General features: G+C 34.3%; 3 protein-coding genes across 5 annotated transcripts; 2 read left to right on the plus strand and 1 right to left on the minus strand.

Annotated features, from left to right (window-relative positions):
- Window positions 1-215: 215 nt before the first annotated feature.
- On the plus strand, window positions 216-6,387 carry LOC123226897 (putative pumilio homolog 7, chloroplastic). 2 transcript variants are annotated; one of them, XM_044651459.1, is made up of 6 exons: window positions 216-474; window positions 646-2,162; window positions 2,238-2,400; window positions 4,713-4,876; window positions 5,178-5,436; window positions 5,873-6,387. In XM_044651459.1, exons 2-6 carry the CDS (start codon window positions 664-666, stop codon window positions 5,978-5,980), a joined length of 2,193 nt encoding a protein of 730 aa, XP_044507394.1. In that variant the 5' UTR covers window positions 216-474; window positions 646-663; the 3' UTR covers window positions 5,981-6,387. The 2 variants fall into 2 exon arrangements, with proteins under 2 accessions (XP_044507394.1, XP_044507393.1); XM_044651458.1 differs by having other exon boundaries at window positions 216-2,162.
- Window positions 6,388-7,234: 847 nt separating this feature from the next.
- On the plus strand, window positions 7,235-19,699 carry LOC123227598 (protein LNK1). Of its 2 annotated transcripts, XM_044652655.1 has the most exons (8): window positions 7,235-7,395; window positions 11,317-11,468; window positions 12,744-13,300; window positions 13,454-13,775; window positions 14,298-15,011; window positions 16,518-16,666; window positions 18,913-19,051; window positions 19,316-19,699. In XM_044652655.1, the coding sequence occupies exons 2-8, from the start codon at window positions 11,466-11,468 to the stop codon at window positions 19,421-19,423; spliced, it is 1,992 nt and encodes a 663-aa protein (XP_044508590.1). In that variant the 5' UTR covers window positions 7,235-7,395; window positions 11,317-11,465; the 3' UTR covers window positions 19,424-19,699. The 2 variants fall into 2 exon arrangements, with proteins under 2 accessions (XP_044508590.1, XP_044508591.1); XM_044652656.1 differs by lacking the exon at window positions 11,317-11,468 and having other exon boundaries at window positions 7,240-7,395.
- On the minus strand, window positions 8,160-8,878 carry LOC123227723 (uncharacterized mitochondrial protein AtMg00370). Its single transcript, XM_044652840.1, is given in 2 exon segments — window positions 8,160-8,541; window positions 8,874-8,878. Coding segments are annotated over 2 exon segments (387 nt in total).
- Window positions 19,700-20,961: the final 1,262 nt, after the last annotated feature.

Below are 20,961 nucleotides of genomic sequence, written 5' to 3' on the forward strand. Positions count from 1 at the left end.
AACTTGGTTTGAACACTAAGCCAAAACCTAGCTAGCTTGAATTCAATCATAAGAACAAGGGGGTTAAAGTCATATTTCTAGCTATAGCAGGCCTTTAAGGTCATCAAAGTGAAACACAGGGGTGTGTTGTACAATTCCCCTTTTAATTAAAAAAAAAAAAAAAGTACTAGGAAGGCTGATTCACGCTATAGTACATTAGTTTGTAGTGAAGTGTGTTTGTCACTAGTTTGATTTTGTGGAGGCGAGCGAGGCTACATTTATATTGCTATAAGCGTCTCTTTGTTTTTCCAGCTTTAATGGCGTGAGACACTGTATTTTTCTACGGTTCCAAAGTAACCGTACTCAATCTTTGCATGTCACACCAAACCCCTCTAAAACAATTCCCAAAACCCAAATGAGATGATTCTTTCTTCCTTCTATTTCACTTTGTAATTTAACACCTCATCCCAACCCAACCCAGATGATTCATAACTGGTAATCTCTTCTGGGTTTTTAGTTTTTGCCTTTTTTCAATCCGTTTCTTATCTGCCTATATTGATTCTTGGGTTGCTGCTTATTCTCTTCTGTTTTTGTGTTGTGTTGTTTGTTTGTTTGTGTGTGTTTTTCTTGTTGTTTGATTTCTCGTTTGGTGAGAAAACCATGAAGGAAGATGAAGAGTTTGAAATGTTATTGGAAGAAATCCCTCAAGTAACATCTCTTAATCTTTATAATCATCATCATCATGTGCATCAACGGCATCATGATCATCATGATGTTAATGGTAATGGTAATGGTATGTATGGTGTACGTGATTATGAGACATTGAGACAGTGTTGTGCTTCTCCTGTTAGTGGATTCTCACTGCAGTCAGATGGCTCATCTTCTTCAAGTTTGTTCTCTAATGGACATTCTTTATCTGATAATGGATCACCACCTCCACCTGATGTTAAACGTAAATATCATTTGCCTAGTGAAACTTCTTATCACCCAGACGGATTGTCATTGCATTTGGATTTGCCCATTAGGAAGGACAGTGAGTGTTTGATTGATGAAATGAATCTTTGTAGAAATCTTGGTAAAATGTACCTTAGTAATGAACAAAATGATTCTTTTAAAGATATCCCGTCATACCAGAGTGGGCGTAGACTTGGTGATTGTTTCTTGAGGGGTGGTAGTAATCAAATGAATTCTGAGAAATATATGGGATTTCAGTCTCCAGTTTCAAGAACTGCTAGGGGGTTTGATAGTGATATGAGTTCTGCATTGTCGGGATTGGAGCAAGAATATAGAATGGGTAATTTATTGGGTTTGCAAATGATTCCTGGTCCATCTGATGCTTTGTTTTCTCATCAAGAGTTAAATGAGTCTATGAGTTCTCATTTTCAGAAATTAGAGGAGCAGCCAAACAACTATTCCCCAAGAGGGACTCCAACATCAAATTTGTGCAATTCTTTTGGTAGACTTTCCATGAATGATGCTTTATTTTGTGCACAAAGAAATGGAATGCATTGGAATGAAGAAAGAGGTGCATTGAATTTTCTTAATTCTCCTCAGTTGAGTCATCCAAGGCCTCATATGAGTGTTGAAAATATTCTACAGTGTAGGATGCCACAATCTTATGGAAGGACTAGAGCACCTTCAAACATTGGAATCCCACAAAGTGTTCTTGGGGCTTTTAGTAAAGAGGATAGCTACATAATTCAAGGCAATGGATTAAATTACCTAGTGAATAAGGGACTCATTCACTCAAGAGGTCAGAATAACCGCAGCTTACATGAGATCGGTGTTGGCAGGCATCTGGAAAGAAGTTCACAACTTAATGGTCAGACCCAAATGGCAGGCATTCATGGAAATGCTCGAATTGCCAAATTTTGCTGCCCATTTTCTCCGTTGTCAAATTATAACTCCTTGGTGGAAGCTCGGAGCCATATATACTTTATAGCAAAGGATCAGCATGGTTGTCGATTCTTACAAAAGATGTTTGATGAGGGCTCCCAACAAGATGTGCAAATAATATTTGATGAGATCATTGACCATGTAGTTGAGCTTATGATGAACCCATTTGGGAATTACCTAATGCAGAAGTTATTGGAGGTGTGTAATGAAGAACAGAGAATGCAGATTCTCCTCAAGCTTACTGAGGAACCTGGGGAACTTGTTAGAATCTCTTTAAACACTTATGGGTAAGTTTTAGAGATATTAATTTTCATCACTTTGTTATCATTCTAATTTTAGAATTTTTTATTTTCATTATGCAGCACTCGTGTAGTTCAAAAGTTGATTGAGACCCTCAAAACCAGAGAGCAGATTTTGCTGGTTATATCAGCTCTTGAACCTGGGTTTCGTAATCTCATCAAGGACCTGAATGGAAATCATGTAGTCCAGCGTTGCTTGCAATGCTTTACTAATGAAGATAACTCGGTAAGTTTTGCCCTTGTCGTGTTCTTAGTAATGAAATACTCTACTATTTTTAATCGTTAATTATGCTTTCAATTGGTTTTGATATGCCTTTCTGTGTGCTTAGTTTTTGTTAATCATCTTGAATGAATGTATTAAAGAAATTGAATTCATATCTTCTCTCAGTGTTCTTAAAAATTTTGTAATCCATCTAACAATTATGCATAATGCTCATGCCATTCTATTAATGAATAAGCAGTTTTCTCAGATGATGTCATTAGAAGCATTGCATTATTTGTGCATTAAAAGTGTTGCCAAATCTTATGAATTAGTATATTTGCAACTGCTTCAAACTTTTCATTTCATTCTCATTTTGTTGACTGGCCTTTGATTAGTCAACTTTGCTTCCATCATGCTTATTTTAAAATCAGGGACACATGCCATAGTTTAGTTTGTATTACTTAGCTTAGTGTTTTTGATGAAAAGTAAACTGCAGGGGTTTTTCTACTTCATACCAGTTCTGGTTGCAAGCTTTTAATCCCTGTTCTGTAAAAATCTAACAAGAGTTATTTTATTATCGCAAATTGAATTTTATTGGGTTTTTAATGAGAATTTGAGGATTTTTTTCTATTTTTTTTTCATTTAGGTAAGGACTATAAAAGATACAACTTTAAGTTATAGTGAGCAAACAAAACTTAGTGTTGGTCTTCATGTCAGATAAAATGATTCATGTGGTTTCCTTAAAAGAGGTTTATGTAGTGGGTAACATCCCTTTTATAATGCAAACACCTCGTGTCTGTAGCTCACTTCAGGATGACATTGTACCGTCTGCTTCTGCAGTTAATGGAAACCGAAATAAGAAGCACCAATTTAACAGATTCCCAGACCTTTTCTTCCTGGAAGGGTCCTGGAAATGTGAAAGACAACAAAGAGCTTCTTTTAATTTAGTGTGCACTGAAAAAAAAACTATTCTTTTCCCAGTGTCTTCCAATTGGAATCAGTACTTTCTTTTATCTGTCTTGAATTATCGTGAATGTAGAGGCTGCATTAGCATTGTCATTTAAGAATTTATCTACCAGTAAAATTACTTGCATGAAAAAGAGCCATTACTCGCATGTAAGCTTTTTTAATCTTCAGATAATTTCCACAAACACGTGTAACTTTGTGGAGCCCAACTTAATCACGAATATTCATACTGCATTGTTCATATAGTTATGATGTTTAGGCTGCTTTAGGAACTTAAATATTTTAAAACTCAAATGTATATAAAAACATGTTTATCTTAGGCCTATTAGCTCTATTGGACGATCTTTTATTCAGCAGTTGAAGTGTCTAAAGTAAGCATGCGTGGAAGTTGACTAATCTCACTAAAAAGAAGTTAAGATGGTGAATTAATGGTAAGGCTGATAGCAATTTGGCAGCAAGTTGCTGAATGTTGAAGGCTAAATATAAGGTCATTAGCGTAAGGACAGAAATTGAAGCCCTATTCGAAATCTGAGATTTAAAGTGAAAAGTGGATGACTGGCTGTTCACATTAGGAATATATCTAACAGAGTGGTGCCAAAGTTACCATTGCGCCTCAATGAAAGATGGTAGTGATTTTTAGACCATGGTCCTTGGATGTATGATTCAAATAGAAATGCCCTTTTTCCTTGGAAACTTAAAGAGAATTAAGAGAGTGAGTCTTTGAAGTTCAAGTGCACCCAACTAATTTTAAGCCAAGGATGTTCTGTGATAAAATATGGCTCTCTTGATTTGCCTTCCAGAAAATATGAGAACAATCTCAGAGATAGTGCAAGTTTTCTGTTAATCATTCATTATTACTTTTAGGCTGCATTAAGAGAATGTGCAATGAGAAGAGGTAAGGAGACAATTTGGTACTATTATACCTGCTAAACTTTTGGACAAAAGTTCTCATTATGTTGCATCAAATGTAAGAGAAATTTCAGGATATTTAATGTAGTACATTGATAGCATCAGTGATTATTTGTATGTACCTGTGTACATTGACATCCTATGACTTAAGCCCCTCTACTGAAGTTCCTTTATAGGGTGTGCAAACAATTAAATTTGGTTTTGATTTCATAGCTTTGTGATAGGTTTGGTAAAAGAAGGAATATTCCTTTGCAAATAGCATCAGATCAAGGCTCTTTACATAGTTGTATGAAGTTCTTCAAATAAATTATAAATTCATCACTCTTTCATTGACTACGAAAGTAGAATTCAAGAGCTTGTCACCAATAATGGCTATCATAAAATTTTGAAATCTTACTTTGTTTATCATTAGTGCATTTCTTTTCAGTGTTAATTTCTTATTCTGTATGTTTTTTCCTCAGTTTATTTTTGTGGCTGCTGCAAAATATTGTGTTGAAATTGCAACTCATCAACATGGGTGCTGTGTTCTGCAACGGTGCATAAGTCATTCAAGTGGAGAATATCGTGAGAACTTAGTTGCAGAGATTTCAGCAAATGGACTTCGCCTAGCTGAAGATGCATTTGGGTAACTATTTGACTTCTGTAGAAACGTTTTTAATAGACTGATATATAATTGAGCAAATAAAAAGATAATTTAGCAAATTAAATTGAATAATGTGGAAATAGCTCAACAATGGTAAGTCATTTTGTACATAGGAGTTTGTATCATTAATTTGTTGAAGTATTACTCTTCTAAATATTGAAGCAATGGAGGGTTGCAGTCATTTTCTGTATACAAACTACTTTGAAGTTTGACAATTTCTCTCGTGCTTTCTTCACCTTAACCCTGAGAGCAGAGTTTCCGTTTTCTGTTTTCTGTTTTGCAGAAACTATGTTGTTCAGTTCATCTTGGAATTAGAAATTCCATCTGCTATCAGAACTTTGATTTCTGAATTTGAAGGGAACTATGTACACCTTTCGATACAGAAGTTCAGCAGCCATGTTGTTGAAAAATGTCTTCACGTTTTTGATGATGAGAGTCGGTCAAGAATCATCCATGAATTGCTCTCTGCCTCTCCCTTTGAACAGTTGCTTCAAGACCCACACGCTAACTATGTTATTCAAACAGCTCTTCGTGTTTCTGAGGTAGGGGTCAATCAACATTCGCTTTCACAACACTTTCTGTATTTTTTTTGTCCTTCCATATTAAAAGTTGCATACTTAATGAGTCATGGTTGCTCCAATTATGCCACTTAAGGGTATAATTGTAGTCCCAGAAATTTTTTATTGTGGGCAAACTAGGTAAAAGTTTCGCTCATCTAATGGGAAGTCAAAAGAGGAAAAATAATTGAGTTTGACTTCTAGATTTGAAATGGTAAGTTCAGGATCATTTAATGATGCAGATTAGTGATTTGGAGATAAAAGCCATTGGACAATGTGTCCTTATTTCTGCTTGCGATGCTTTTATATTAGAAACACGGTGCCTACCGAGGAATAACCCTTGTATCAGATTTTTGTTCTCAGCTTTTGCAGCCAATCTTTCTCCCGGTTTATTAATTTTCTGACTCTTCCTTCTCGTCAGGGCTCCCTACACAATTCACTTGTTGAAACAATCGAGTCTCGTAAAGCAATTTCACGCAACAGCCCATATTCAAAGAGGATCTTTTCTCAGAAGCTTTTGAAGAAGTGATGTAGATTCGCTCCAACCCCTCTGGGGAAAAAAAAAAAAAACACTGTTGTTGTTTAATGTTATCAATGCCATGCTTTCTGCTACCAATTATAACCATAAAAACTTTGATGGTGACAACCAGAGTTTTTTGTGTTCTCAGGAATGCAGTGAAGCCTCTTCTTCTTCCATTGTCTCAGAAGAGTGTAAAAGAGAGCAATTTTGCTCCCAATTTCTTGCTTGGCAATATCTTAATGTATCATTTTGTTGTCAATAATCAAGTTGTTGGGTATTATTATCGTTACAAGTTTTGAAATCTTCACTGTTTGAGACTGTACAGGGTATAGAATGTTAAAATTGGGTTCTTGTTGCTGTATTACACAGTACAGAATTATGTTTTTCTCAATAATGCTGCCATCTTTTGTGTTGCACTTATCTGTTGTAATGCGGCTGACGCATGCTCACCTTTTTTTTTAACTTTCTTTTTAGAAATTTAGTTGCGTGTGAGTGGGCAGTGCCAAAGCTTGTGTAAAATGGGCGATGAGGCATGACATGACGTACAAAAGTTTAAAAAATGAACCGTAACAAAAAATAATTTTTGTTGAGAGGATTTATATTAAATTGTGTTTAAATTAAAAATTTTTTAATTTGAATTTAACTCATTCACGTTGAATAAATAATTTAAATTTATACGATTTGAATTAAATTTATTACTATCTCTAAATGGAGATAAATTTTAATTAAGTTAAAGTCTAATATAAATTAACTTTAATTCAATTTAAGTCTATTATAGTTAATTTAAATAGAATTAAAATTAATTTTAAATTATAAATAACATACCATATTACCAAAATAAATAACCAGTATCGCTAAAAAAAAAAATCAAATTAAATTCAAACTTAATCCTATTTATTTCCCTAAGCGACAAAAAATCTGGCGGTGACACATTTTAATTTAAACTAAATTAAACCGATAAAACCTCATAAGCAGAGCCTACGTCAGCACATGCGATCACGTGCACACCACAAACAAACACAATTTCTTTAAAAAAGCATTACGCGCCAAGTGTCGATTATCTACAAGGAGGACGTACGTGGACCAATAGGATTAGCGAAACTGATCGGATCTTACTCCTCTCTCTCGTCCACGAATTCTGATATCTATCACTCGCTTAGTTGCCTTGTTTTGATCTCCTAGCCACGTGTCATCACCTACGTGACTCTCTTTTCATTTACCAATTTTAATAATAAAATATATAAAAATTCTTTAAAAAATTTAAACAAAAATCAAGTGCTTTCTCCAGAGAAATTGCTCTAGAACCTCCCGAAGCACTCGATTTTTTTTTTTCACTAAAGCGGCGTCGTTTCTCTCCACACCTCTGTCGTCGTTGAGATCTCCAGTTGATTGTCCTTCGTCAAACGCTTGGCTTTGGATTTGGGGTGAGTTTTGTTTTGTTCTTTTGCTTTGTTTTAGTAGATTCTGTTGTTGAAACTAAAGTGTTTAGAGAAAGTCACTTGTTCTTGATAATTTTAGTGATCAGTTAAGTTCTAGTTTGGTTGATTTATGTGGTGTTCGGTTGTGGGGAAATTTTATGGTACATGAGAGGTGAATAGTTGTTTTAAGTTAATCTTTAAAGTTAGATCTTTGCTTTGTTTGGTCTGGTTTTGTGGCAGCTTTGATAAATCTGGAACATATTAGAAAAGTGAAAAACAAATACAAGGGCCTAGAAATTGTGAGTTCAGAATATTAATTTGGTTTAGGTTTAAGGTGAATAAGTCAGTAAAGGTGGAACTGAATTGTTTAGAGAAATTCAAACGTGTTTTTGATAATATTAGTAAGTATTTTAATTCTATTGTATGGTTATTTATGTTGCGTTTGTTTGCCAAGAAAATTTTAGGATAAATCACAGGTTAATTGATTTTTAAATTAATTTTTAAATCAAATCTTTGTCTGGTTTGGTATGGTTTCATTTTTCACTGTGGTTGTTTCCATAAAGGTGGATATATTAGGTTGAGTTTTGAGTTGCAGGAGAAAATTGAAGAACAAAAAATAAGGGCTTAAAAATGTGGCTTTGGAGTAATTTTCAGTTTTAAGCTGAATAAGTTGATAAAGGGCTGAAAATTGGAGCTCTTCTGGTTGGTGTAAAGTCAACAGAGTGTTTTTTTTTATGTCTTACTCTTCTACAGTGTACTTAGTGATATAGTTAGTACAAACATGGTAAAGGACTCCTTATTACAAATAACATCTTGTTGTTGCATCGCGGCAAAGAAATGTTGACTAATCTGGCCAACATTGAACTCGGTAAAATTAAATGGTTGAATAATTGGGAAATGAGATTATTCAGGATTACACATTGAATGCTAAGGTTACGCATTGAATTTTAGATAGTAAATACAAGATAAAAAAAGTGTTTGTGATTGTTCCATAAGAAATGAAACAAAAGATTTGGTAGAGCTCAGACAATTATTGAATGAGGTCTAAGCAATGCTTGATGCAAAGGAGCATAATAGATCAATATGAACATCATATGCTGTCCCATAATAAAATCAGATGTTGCTGATACCTTCTTTTCCTTCTTACATAACCTGAGCTCAGAGATAGAAGGGATAAGAGTGCTGGGATTTGGACATCAGACAAGAAAACCACGATCTAGTAAAAGCGTAAAGGCTTTGAGATGAAGCCGAGGTGTAATAATTTTGATTAGCAAGAATTTGTAGAATGCTATGGTGATTAAAATATGGAAACATCATAATATGTAGGAAGCATAAGAATTATTGCTTCAGCTTCAAATCACGCAATGTATGAAATCCTTTTATTGTTTCACACAGTTGCAAGTTATGACCTGAACTATGGGAGCAAATTTTATCAGAAAGAGAAAAAAATATAATTTGTGTGATTGCATCTTATTGAACCTTACTTCATTATTCATGTAAAGAAAAACCAAATCTGTGTAACATTGCTCTTAAGGCATTTGGGTGGACTATGAGGAGCAGAAACATTTCTTTTTGCTACAATTTTACCTTCTTTCAATAGATTGAACTGAGCTTTTCTAAACTTGCTGTTTCAGTCTTCTGTGTCTTAAAATTTTAGTTGGCACAACAACCATATGGAAAGTTGAGCTATTTTGTAATTTTCTTTTTCAAGATTGAATTGTCTTATCACTTCAGTCTATATTATATTATGTAAAAATAAATTGTTGGAGAAATGAAGAAACAATATATTAGCAATTAATTATTTAGGATGATGGAATATGCCTCTTAAATTGAGATAAAAGAAAAAATATCTACTCTTGGTTCAGTCTTTGATTGCTCTATGTGGTCTTTGAGAACTAAAAGGAAACAGGACATATACATCCAAATTTCAGTCATTGTCAACTCTTAAAGAGAGTTTAAATGTCTGTATTCTTTCAATTATGGTTATTAGCTCTTTGGTGAAGTTATACTTCTGGCTGTTTTTAGTTTGCATTTGATTTTTATTACCTATAGATTCTACCGTCTTTGAAATTTGAACTATCCACCTTTCGACTTTTCTGACTTGTTTGCTCAAAATAATTGTTTTATTTTTTTTCTCTTTTGGGGTGGGAGGTGGGTTTGATAAATGTCATGGAAGGTAGTTTGTTTGAAAATTCAAGTATTTTCATCCAAGAACAGTAATAATAGTGCTTTCTGAAGTTTTAGGGTGGAAGGTTGTGTACTGGTAGATATAGTCAAGAAGAAAAACTCAATATTTTTAATTTGAATTAAAGCAAAGTCCAGAGGCGTAAATAAATAGGCAGATAAAAAACTTACTTCCCTTAAAACGAGGAAAAGTATAAAAACTTAAGATATTTGGAATAAGATCTGAATATTTAAAATAGAAAACAACCCTTATCCTACCAACCAAAATACAAAAATAATGTTACATAATCTGATTATACAGACAACAGGAAAACAGGTGATGTTTTCCCACAGAATTCACTACAGTTTGTTGGTACTATAGGACTACTAATTAAAGAATTTCAAATGAGGGATTGCAGGAAGTTAGAGAAGTGGGAGAGAGAATTGAAGTGAAACAGTATGAGCGGAATGATAGAACAAGAGTTATCATAATGCATGATCTTTAAAGGCCTCATTTTTTTTTTTTACTGGACCTTTTTGATGACTTTGGGCAGATTTAAATTTATCTTTTATTTATACGTCTAAAGTTGCTGGCCTATGTAGTAAATTTCTTCTTCAATTGGTTTCGCCTTGTTGGACATGGGTGCTATTTTCTTACTTTGGCACCAAGTTTTCATGGTCTTAAAAAGGTGTAAGAAATAAATAATTTACTTGTGCTATTAATGCTTCCGTTGATACCAAGCTTTTCAAGGTAAAATGAGAGGGATCAAACGGAAATAATACTTTTTACAACTGAGGCAATTGATTATTACTATTATATGTCTTAAGATTCAATTATATTTTGATTAGTACTATGAATTATAGCCATGCTGCATTGTCTCCTTGATGGCAAGTTTTCCTGTCGAAAATTAACCCTTTTTATACCTCTAACAAGTTTACTTCTAGTTTTTTGTCATTCTAGCAAGTTTTATACTCAGTTGTTATTAAGTTAACTACAATTATCAAACATCTTTTCTCTCCTTAGTTTTGATTCTTTTTCTTTTCTAGGAAATCATTAAATACTAAAGAATTCAGTGACGGGTGGAGGGCATATTGTGGATGGCCTCTCTATCTTGTTTGCGGATGGCAAGTTTGTGTTGCTACTGTTGTAATGTTAAAAAAGGGGAAAAAAAAAAGTGTATTTTATGAATTCTTATCTCTGTTTGCAGTTTATGAAGCTCTAAACTATTTCCATCGACTGGAGATTCCTTTTTTTTTTTTTCATGTTTTACTATAAATATTGTGCTTGTTATCATGCAAGCATCATGGAGTCTTCAACTTTAATGCTACATCTCTGCTGGTCACCCTACTCTAGTTATTCATCTAAATATAGGAAACTTATTTTATTTACAAGTTGATTGGGTTCTTAAATGTTATCACTTTTATTAGTGAGCATAGTGTTATATGCTGATCCTCTCAAATTCTTGTTACAATTTCATGCCTCCAGTTTGGCCCTTTATAGGTGTTGAGGGTAGGCATCTGTTTTCACATGTGCTTTATTTGTTATGAATGATTATGCTGTCCAGCATTTAAGCTCATATACCAGAGCAAAATGATGTGGTTAAGCATACAGTACAATTCATCCAAAGTTTGAAAGAAAGATTACATTTGGAACATTATTGGATATGGATCTGATATTATGAATTTTTGTAATAACTACATTAAGCTTTTGTTTTGAATTGTTTCTTTTCATGTGCTAATTTGTTTTCGCCTTACCTTTTACAGCCTATATTGGTGTTATAGCGAGGAATTTCCTTTATTTGCTGGCAGGAGGCTAACAAAGAAATTACTGCCCTTTAGCTAATTTGAAATTGGCATGTGTTCCCAATTCAGCTGGATATGTTTTATCAAGTTATAACTGGATTCATATAATTATGGTGAGCCCCTTTTGCTTAACAAGGGTTGGTTCTGGTAGCCACTCTTAATTTTTGGTTGACAGTCTTGGGAATCTGTTGGCCTGAACTTTGATTTAAGTTGTTTCTGTTTAACCAATTTTCTTAACTGTTTTTTGTATCGTAAGCAATTTTTACCTGAACCTTCTATTCTTAATTCCGTTAACTCCACCCTTTAACTTGCTGGCCTTTAGGGCTGGTGATTGCTGATTATACCATCCATTAATAAACTTTGGCAACTAAAATAAACTTTTTGAAATTAAAAAGTATTTCTTTCTACCCTCTAATATTTGTAACATCTAAGGTTTCTTTTTTATTTTTATTGTACAAATAGAGTATTGCTCTATTGTGGTTCCTTTGTTTATATATTCTCTTTGATTTTTTTTTTTTTTTGGTTCTGTTGTGCTATTGAGGTTCAAAGTCTTCTCATATTCCTTTGATGATTAGCTATTTGTTCGGCTGCAGTTATTGTGAATAATCTAAATGAAACCGGGGTTGATTGTGACTGCATTAGTCTGTTTTCTTGCATTAAATGCTTTTTTCCTATCATGCCTTGTAAAGTCAGCTTCTTTTGCTTTCTTTGAAGCATTAGACTTTCAGACTTATAACTTTCCGTTTACGGTTCATTGTTAGTTTGTGGGGATGGTATCTATTGAGGGATTATTTTACCTCTTCTCTAACTTCATTAAGTTGATTTCAATGGCAACGTTATTTTTTGAAATTTATGGTTCAGTCAGATAATTTCTGCTTGTCTTATTTTTTGGTCCATGTGTTTATGAAGGTTATGAGCTCCTAGTTATGCATATGATTTTATTATAATTCCTAGCAAGAGTTTTGTGCCTTAATTTGGGAGATTTAAGACCGTATATATTGCATCAGTCATTTACCACTGATGTCTTTACATGTAAAATATCTTAGTGTATTATGTTTACATTTTATTGTTGATAGTGCTTTTACCATTATTTGTGAAATGTTACCTATTAAGCAGACAGAATTTTAGTACACTGATAAATGCAGATGCATCAATGATATGATTACTGGACACTGGTTGTTTTTAGGATGAAATTATAAATTCTTACTCATTCGCAAGGCATTTTTGTTTGCTTAATTCCTATAATCTTACGGTGAATTTTGTGTGGCTTCTAGACTGTATCTACTGTCTTTCTTCCCATTATTTTATTTCCCTAGGTTTTATTTCTTTCTACAAAGAAGAGTCCACTGACAATTTCTTGATTATGACTACATGTGTTAATGATCCAGATTGAAGATAATGTGTGGGATGAATTTGAAGCTAGTGACGATCATATAGTGCCTCATCCCAGTAATGAATATGTTGACCAGTATGCAACTCAGGGTGAGGGCCGGAAGAAATCACGATGTGAAGTGACTGGTTTTACAAACATTGCTGATAACTCAACTATATATGGTATAAAGGGAATGGAGAAAAACGTTAAGATGTTGGAAAAGGGTTCATGGTCTGACACACAGGATAACGTGTTTCCTACTTCTTGTGATAGTGACACACCCAAAGAGGTGACCAGTGAAGCATCAGATGGTTCTAGAATGTCAACTCAGGGATCAAAAAATAGTGGCACTGCAGCTAAGGTGGTTGAGTTCAGTGAAGAGGATCATATTTTGGGTGACAAGTGTGTGTCAGAGGATGATAATGTATACCATTATCCACTCAATCACATTTCCCAAGCAGATAATGATCTCAGCTTTCTTGATAGTGATCGTGAAGACAAAGAAAGCAGTGATCTCTTGTATTATGGCTGGCCTGATATAGGAAATTTTGAAGATGTGGACAGGATGTTTAGGTAGCCTTCAAGTGTTTCTTTCTTTTTCTGAAAATTTTCTTAACCTTTTTCTATCTTTTATGAAATTTTATCACGTCAAAAACCCTACTGTTTTGTCAATGTTATACGGTACTCTAACTTTGTCTAGTGAACACATCTGTTTTGTTCTTGCAGGAGTTGTGATTCAATTTTTGGGTTAGGTAGTCTTAGTAATGAAGAGGATTTGTGCTGGTTTTCAACTACAAATGCTGCTGAAGGACCTGAAGATTTATTGAAGTCAGGCTCAAAATTGAACGGCCTACCAGGACATCATGAAGCTTCTAGGGAAAATGGTGTGGGTGCTTCAACTGATGATTCCAATGAGAAAATTTTCGGTGCTGGAGAAAATATAAATTTCAAATGTCTGGATACTGACAATTCTGGTCTTAATCACTTGTCATTCGGGAATGGATTTGATACACAATCAGAAAGTGCAGATGACCTGATGTTTAATGAGGTCAGTGGGCTATTTGTGTTTGTAAATGTATCACTGCTAGGCTATTTCAAATTTTACTCTATTCTTATCACCGTTAAGGTACAAATTTCCGCATATGTTTTTCTGTGAAAAAAATTTTAGGCTCTTTTACCACTTTCTCCACCATGATGCAGTTAATTGTGACAGTTTCATGCGAGATAAAATCCATTTCAACGTTTTTGTGTAATCCCTATTATTCCTTATTCCAATGCGTTAATGGATACATCCTTAAATGTTTTGAGTGCATTCTTGTTGTCGTAGTTAGCAGCCACTCAGAGTGTCAGGACCAGCTCCCCAATTAGTTCTTAAAATTATTGGCTGGTTGTGTCCAACTCCTCTCAAGGATTATAATCTGATCAACATTTGAAGATACATTTGCATTAGATTTGTATTATATATATATAAAAGGTGGTTCGAAAGTCATTATTCGTGCATGTGAACCTTAGGAGCAGTATTCTACACTCAACCTCTATTACATAATGTAATTCTGCTGGTGTGTCACAGGCCCATTTGCAAAAAAAGCAGCTGAAGCATCAGAACAAGTCAGATGGAAAACAAAAAGTTCGACTTGTGGAAAATGGTTCATTTCCACATTATGATGAGCTAAAGCAATTTACTGATCTTAAACATCCATTTGGAGATTCATCCCCTCGAGTCTTCCCTACCTCTGGCCTTCAGCCACATAAGCAAAATATAGAACAAAATTCGATGAATTATATCCCCACACACATTCCTTACATGCACCTAGACTACAGTCACCCATCTGATCAAATTTCTGTGTGTCCAACTCCATCAGGTACCAAATATGAAAACAATATTCACACATCTCCTCTTCCAAAGGAGTCTTCATATGCATCAAATCAGGTGCAGTCCATGGAGAGTTCTCATGGCCTTTCATTTGAGACTCCTTCAGTGACAACAAATGATAAGAGAGAAAAGCTGTATCACTGCCAGGATATACAAGCACCAGTCACTCGGAATTTCAAGCATGCAAATATTGCTGGTCCTGTGGAATTTTGTAGTGCAGTCTCAGTTCAGAAGCAAGTCCAGTCAGAACTTGGGATTAAAGGTAATAGTGAAGTTGATGGAGTCAGCATTAGAGTTCCTACAGAATTAGTCTCTTCAAATGGACAAGAGAGCTCTTGCATGAGCTCTGTGTTGGATGAAATCTCTTTGGAAGCAACCAGTTTTTGTCAGCTTCAGCAAGTTATGGACAAGGTATATTAGTTTGAAAAGCTTTAACCATATATCTCAATACTTGGGATATCTTCCTTTGAATCTGGATTGGCATCAGAAGGTTTCGTGCTCATGATATTTCAGTGCTTGTGAGGTTTGGAAGACGTAAATCTGTGTGCATTGTGCATGAAACCTGATGTTCGTCTTTATATATGCCTATGCCTGTGTCTGCTTAGAAATATCAAATGACATAAACAAGATTTAGGCTTACATAAAAGGATGGAATTATGGTGGTCAAATGAGAAATTATAAGCAATAGAATAAAGTTAATAAAAGGTAGCACATTAACTTTAAGCTCAAAGTTTCTTTAATGAAATTTTAAATGATAAAAGGCTTGAGAAAAGATAAGCTAGTGAATTAGCTACTGTGTATTGGGAACAGAATGTGAGTCTTTCAGTAATACAGCGAGAGATTTTGAAATGGTTTTTTAGAGGGAATGGATTAGGCTACTTTTTTCTAGACTTCATTTAATATTTTTTAACAAAAAAAGTTTGAATTTTGGTTCAAAAGAATCAAAACCCTTTTTTCATGCATTTGACTGTATTTTTTAATTAAAAATCGTTCCTTATAATCTTCAAATGTCTACAACCAAAACACTTTTGAAATATTAAAGCTATTGAGATATTATTTAAATCTTTTAATTGTATCATTAGTTGTGAAAATTATTTTCAGTTGACAAATCAAACAACCTAAAAAATATTAATTATTCAACAACTATGAAATACATTTATCTGTGTTTAGAATAAATGTATCATTTTGTTTTCTATGTGGGACATTTAGACACTTAGGGTATTTTGGTGTGCAACATTGTATAGCATAAAGAGCAGTGTATAGTACTAGATTAAACTGTATATTGTTTGGTGGAAATTTGCATTGTATTAGCTAATGTGTTCAAGTCCTAATGCATGAAAATGAATCTTGCATGCATAAGAGAGAGATGAGGGATCTAAGGAACTATTTCAGACCTCCATGTAGGTTAATCTAAGTGTATATGTGATATATGGGATACAATTGATTGTGAAAAATGATTTTCTTATAAATGAGGGCATAATCAATGCACAAAGTTTTATATTGTTAGACAGTGGACCTGCTTGTAGGTTCTTAGTGTAAAGCATTAATCAACAGTGATCAGCAAGAAAAATGAACACTAGCATTGTGCATATTTTATGGCATGCCATTTTTAGATGGGATAGCGTAGTTTAAAAAGGTTCTCATGAATTGTGTTGTGAAATTCAACTGTTTCTTTTTTTTTTTTTACCTAAAGATTGACGACAATTTATGCAAGCATCTAAGCTGTAGGTACTCATTAAATGCTGTCAATACTTTTAATAATTTTAAATTGAGTTTCAGATTGTGATCTTTGAAACTATAGGGTAAAATATTCTACCCATCAGCTTGCATTTTATAGTATTCTGCTTCTATGCTAGTTGTAAATTCTCTGTGTTCGTTTTGGTGCTGAATTTACTAAACTGAAGCTTTTATTTTCAGTTGGATATTAGAACAAAACTTTGCATAAGGGACAGTCTATATCGCTTGGCTAGGAGTGCAGAGCAAAGACATAATTGTGGTAATTCAGGTGCTGGCATCAGAGTTGATAGAGAGGCAACTGGAGCACTGATGCGTGAAGAAACAAATAAGTATGTTATTGCACTTCCTTCCTACTCATTTTTATTTCTTATTAAGAGGCACACTCTTCTTGACTATTTCAACCTTTCTTAAATATTGCATGTAAAGAATGTTGTTTGCACAATCATATATATAATATGATGTAAAATGGAGCCTAAACTCTAGGTTTTGGGCCATTTTTTAAGTTGTTGACAGGCTACTAACATTTAACGGCTGGCAGCGTGATGTCCCTGATAATTGGGTGTATTTTGAGTACTTTTAGTAAAACTGATGCATTGAAATTCACCTTCTATGTTTCTGGACTTCATTATCAACAAATCTGCCTTTGCTTGTGTAAACTGGTTATCAGTATGCAACTAACCCATGAGTATTTGTATATAATTTTTTCTACTTTGACTGACTGATATTGTTAGAGAATTCACCAATAATCCAATCTTACTCCTATAATCAACACAACACAGAAAGCAAATAGAGAATTTTATTCATCAAAATTACTTAGTACACCCTAAAACAATTATTCACCCAACAGAATTGAAAACAATAAAAGAAAAATACCCCAACAATAGAGGTGTCAGTCCCCGCCTTTGGGCTGAAAGCCCCTTAAAGATTTCCTGAATTTTTCTGTCTTTTTCTCCTTCGCTCTTCTCTTATTATAGTCTTTTATTATTATTATTATTTTTTTTTTTTTTTGCTTCGGGCTCCTTGATCTTGGCCTGATTGTTTTGCTGAGACTTCATCTGCTTGCTGTCTCCCAGTATTTCCGAATTATCTCCTGACGATCTGTTTGTGATTAAAGTTTCCAGCTTTCCGTAATTAACTCCCTTGTTTTTCCTTTTGTATACCTGCATGATTGGTGGCCTAACAGATACTTAACAGCAATTTTGTTGGATTTGGTATACAAATGGATTTCCTTCATTTTGCCCTTAACTGAAATCTTAGGTCCAGTGAGTTGCTTATGTAGATTATGAACTTTTTCCCCTCTGTCTCTACCCCTTCTTCATATTTGCACTTAGTCCTTTATTTCTGTGTTTATCAGATGCTGAAATATCTGTTCAGATTGTGACAAATTCTGCAATTGAAGACTTTCCATGTAGTTTAACTTTACAGCGCTTGAAAACTTTGTTCTTAAATCTGTAGCTCCACGTCTCCAATTTTTGTTATTTCTTTTCCATTTTTTTCCTTTAACCCTACTTTGTTTCATTCCTCAGTGTACTGCTATGTTACTCTGTATACAATGATGGGCAACATTTTAATGCTTTTTCAGATAAGATATATTAATATCCTCTTTGTCTTCCTCTGCAGCAAGCCATTATGTTGGTTGATCAACATGATCAAGCTCTTGAATTTTTCCTTGATTGCATGCCCAAATGTTCCCAAGTTTTTGTGCATAGATATCTATAGCTTCTGAGAAGATAGGCATGAAAGTACCAACTCGAGGTTTGACTTGGGGAAACTGAAACCTGGAACTGAATTGTTCCATTTTTGTGACATCCAAAAGAAATAGCAGATGAGAAAATTTTGAAAAACATGATGCATGAATTACTTAGATGCCTTTCTCTTCTGCATGAAGTAGATCATGCTATGTCAGAACTGAGCTCAATGGACTAAGCCCAACTATTCTCTCAATCATTAGGGAAGTTCAGAAAATATGTCAAAACAATTTTAAGACGAATGACTGAATATTGACTTTCATCATTAACTGCTGATGACCAACTTATGTAGAGTATTTGATGAGCTTGTCATAAATTTTTTTTATAAATTAAGGTTGGCAATATGCTGAGAAATAAGACTTGACATGCTGTTGGGTTATCCCACATTGGTTGGGAAAAAGAATAGGTGTCAGTATCTAAGAGTGAGAGAAAATCTCATATTTTGAGCTAGCTTTTAAGATAGAAGAGATGTTATAGCAACTAATAGAGATATCAGAGCTTAGTTGCAACAACTCCAACCAATCACTTGTAGCTTCTTCAGTTGGCTAGTTGTGAGGAATGTCGAACCCATAATCAATGTGTGAGGGAAAGGTTATTCGGTTGTCTCATATTAGTTTGGAAAAGGTCTAGGTGTTGGTATATATGTGTGAGGAGTCCAATAGCACCTAACACATGAAATGTGTAGTACATTAACTTTTATTGGTTCAGAAGTTTTCTCTTTCTTTCATCTCCCATATCCCCAACTTGTTGTATGTTTTTCTAGTTTTTTTTTTTTGTATAATTTGTTCTCCTTTTCCTCACTAGTATTAGTATTTGGATTCATATAGGGGTGCAGGATTTATTGATATGGAAACGGATACAAATCCTATAGACCGATCCATAGCACACTTGCTGTTTCACAGGCCCTCAGACTCAACAGTAATGCATGCCGCCAAAGATGCGTTTTCATTTAAGTCTCAAGCCTTGGTAAGCTTTTGCACATTTGATTTAGGTATCTCAGTAGAGTTAGATTATGTGCACTAACAATGAAAATAATTTGTATACTAATGGTGATTTGTTATTATACAATTAGGTGTTTCTTTATTTCTAATTTAAAATCACTCAATCATATAATAACATATTTTCGTTGGTGCACAAATTATTTTTTATTATTAGTGCACACTGTTTTATTGTTCGCGACAATGACATGCCTTGTATTGTTAGGCTTATTCAGTTAATTCAATATGACAGATTAATGGATCTATCACCAGTCCACCACTGAATGGTGAGAAACAGGATTGCTCGGAAGAAACTACCAACTATGCAGGTAAAAATTTGCTGACAACTGATAACAAGTGACAAGGAGTTGTTACTTGAGCAGCACGGTTATTGTAAAATATATCTATTTCGGAACACTAAATAGATCATTTATAACAGCAGCTCAACATAGGTGCCTGCCAGGTTTTATCTATGTTTTAAAGCTCATGTCTTAGGTATGTTGATGCATAATGATAACTGTTACCATGACAGAAAGTGTCTGCATGTTTGTCACGGATGACAATGCTGGTTTTTCATATTTCTTTGTGCGAATTGATTGCATCAACCGTGAGAATTGAAGATTTCATCTAGTCACAAGCTGTTGTGTTTGTGTAGATATGTATTTTTGTTCTATTATGTCAGGTAGGGGTGGATGATTGAATAAGGTTTAGCTCGTCGGCTTCAGATTGATGCCTTGTTGGCCTTGTCATAACTCGCCAATGATTTTTTTCTTCTTCTTTGACAATACCAACATAGCATAAGTGTGAGTGAGAATGAGAACAAATTGATAGGATTAAGTGATACTGTAATGCTTCGCCGAGACTTAACCTCAACTGGGGGCCATATACTGAAGTACATGGCACTGCAGTCACCGATTAAACTCTCAGCTATTCATATGCCAGAATGGATCAGAGCAGTGAAGACAAAGTGATGGTGAAAGTGGAAAATAAGTGTTAATACACGGTGACAGCGGAAAATAACTCAGGGTTTTCACAAGCCGATACACAACCGGTGGTAGGGCCACTCTGAGGGATGTATTGATTTTTGGAAATATAGAAGATAGGGTTGGTTATGGAAGGTTGAATACACGAACAACACTTTCGTTTTTTCTGCAGTATCTATCAGTGCACAACCTACAAGGGAAATCTAGAACAAGTATGACCAAATCTGAAAACAGTATGCTCCATTCAAACTGATTGACAAAAACAAGCAAAGACATCAAGCTGGAAAAATAATTGAAGAATGATCAGTAGTCAAGATTTGTATATAAACTGGAGCTTCCGTTTCCGTTTTCTTTTTCTCTTTCTTCCTCGTCCATTACCTTTAGGACTGGACCTGTGGCTTGGTTGAATTTAGGTTAGGATAGATTGGTAACAAAGTCAAATTCAAATTGGATTTCATTAGTCAATTAAGCTGAGTTCAATAATTGTCAAAATAATATTGTTTTTATTATCATACATTACGACCATTATGAACTAGACAATTGCACACTCGAGCCAAATTAACAAGTCATGAATATGAGTTGAACCTTGAGCTTTGAATTCTTCCATTGTCAAGCTGAGTTTGATTCATTATTAGGTTCAACTCGTTTTTAGATATCTTCTTCCAAATGTTCCTATATATGAATGCGAATGTTATATTCAAAATATATATAATGTGAAAGAAAAAAATCCAGAGACTTGGTAATTCTTGAAAATAAACAAATAAAGAATAAGTAAATTGATATAATAAAAATTGGCAGAGAACATTAAACATCTAGGATTACCAGCAGGCAAGTCTTGCTTTGTGCGACTCCGCCTACTTTGATTGTAAGGATTTGAAGAATTGGAAACTGGTACGACGACGTTTTTGTTCGTCAG

This window comes from Mangifera indica, chromosome 10, assembly GCF_011075055.1.
Source record: "Mangifera indica cultivar Alphonso chromosome 10, CATAS_Mindica_2.1, whole genome shotgun sequence".
Lineage (NCBI taxonomy): Eukaryota > Viridiplantae > Streptophyta > Magnoliopsida > Sapindales > Anacardiaceae > Mangifera > Mangifera indica.

What these genes read in the sequence shown, in the direction of transcription:
- LOC123226897 (XM_044651458.1), top strand. Translation starts at nt 640, where the DNA reads ATGAAGGAAGATGAAGAGTTTGAAATGTTATTGGAAGAAATCCCTCAA. An exon ending in TTACTAATGAAGATAACTCG is followed by an intron (nt 2,401 to 4,712) that starts GTAAGTTTTGCC and finishes TTTTTTCCTCAG; the next exon opens with TTTATTTTTGTGGCTGCTGC. An exon ending in CTAGCTGAAGATGCATTTGG is followed by an intron (nt 4,877 to 5,177) that starts GTAACTATTTGA and finishes TCTGTTTTGCAG; the next exon opens with AAACTATGTTGTTCAGTTCA.
- LOC123227598 (XM_044652655.1), top strand. An exon ending in GATGTGGACAGGATGTTTAG is followed by an intron (nt 13,301 to 13,453) that starts GTAGCCTTCAAG and finishes TTGTTCTTGCAG; the next exon opens with GAGTTGTGATTCAATTTTTG. An exon ending in ATGCGTGAAGAAACAAATAA is followed by an intron (nt 16,667 to 18,912) that starts GTATGTTATTGC and finishes GGATTCATATAG; the next exon opens with GGGTGCAGGATTTATTGATA.